At 50.3% G+C, this 733-nt stretch overlaps 1 protein-coding gene across 1 annotated transcript; it reads left to right on the top strand.

The window, feature by feature from the left end:
* Positions 1–9: 9 nt before the first annotated feature.
* On the top strand, positions 10–732 carry TM35_000941010 (Tbingi protein; the record flags this gene model as incomplete). The annotated part of the gene is made up of 1 exon (XM_029031522.1): positions 10–732. A coding segment is annotated over one exon (723 nt), but the record flags the coding sequence as incomplete, so codon positions are not given.
* Between the last annotated feature and the right edge of the window lies 1 nt (position 733).

The following is a 733-nucleotide window of genomic DNA, read 5'->3' as shown; positions in this document are numbered from 1 at the left end:
TGTAATAACATGGCCGTGGCAGACGGCTGCTGTTGGAACATTTTGAAGAGGATTTACGCCCCGCGACCCCTCAGTACCCCGGCGATAAAGATTAAGAATACGGCACTCACATACAATCAGAAAGCCAAGCACTTTATCCCTTTATATTCACGACTAGCTAAACGGCACCCACATTCCCACCCTCCACCGCCCATTCCAGTCACCGATGCAGACTTCATCCCCATTACAGCAGCAGAACTGGAACGGGCACAGCGTCTCCTTCCTAAAGGGACGGCCGCAGGTCCAGACGGTATCTACGGCGAGGCACTCCAACACTTGGGACCTCGTGCCAAAGCAGAGACTCTTGCCCTCTTCAACGAGAGTCTCCGTACGGGTGTAGTTCCAGTCTCTTGGAAAGTAGGCATTATTGTACCACTTCTTAAACCAGGGAAGAAGGCCACCGACTTGGATTCATTCAGACCAGTTACTCTCACTAGCTGTCTGTCCAAATTAATGGAACGGATCATTGCAGCCCGCATTAGAGATGTTATTGAAACCAAGCTGACCCATCAACAATCTGGATTTAGACCTCTCCACTCTACATTGGATCAACTATTACACCAACGCGCAGCCCTCACCAGACCCACCCCTGATTCGCATACAGGTGCAGTATTCGTCGACTACGCCAAAGCTTTCGATACTGTAGACCATGATCGAATAGTTAGTGCGATGCGAGAGATGAATATCCCACCGC

This window comes from Trypanosoma theileri (assembly GCF_002087225.1).
Source record: "Trypanosoma theileri isolate Edinburgh chromosome Unknown TM35_Tth_94_V1, whole genome shotgun sequence".
Classification (NCBI taxonomy): Eukaryota; Euglenozoa; class Kinetoplastea; order Trypanosomatida; family Trypanosomatidae; genus Trypanosoma; species Trypanosoma theileri.
This window is presented reverse-complemented; position numbering and strand designations above follow the sequence as displayed.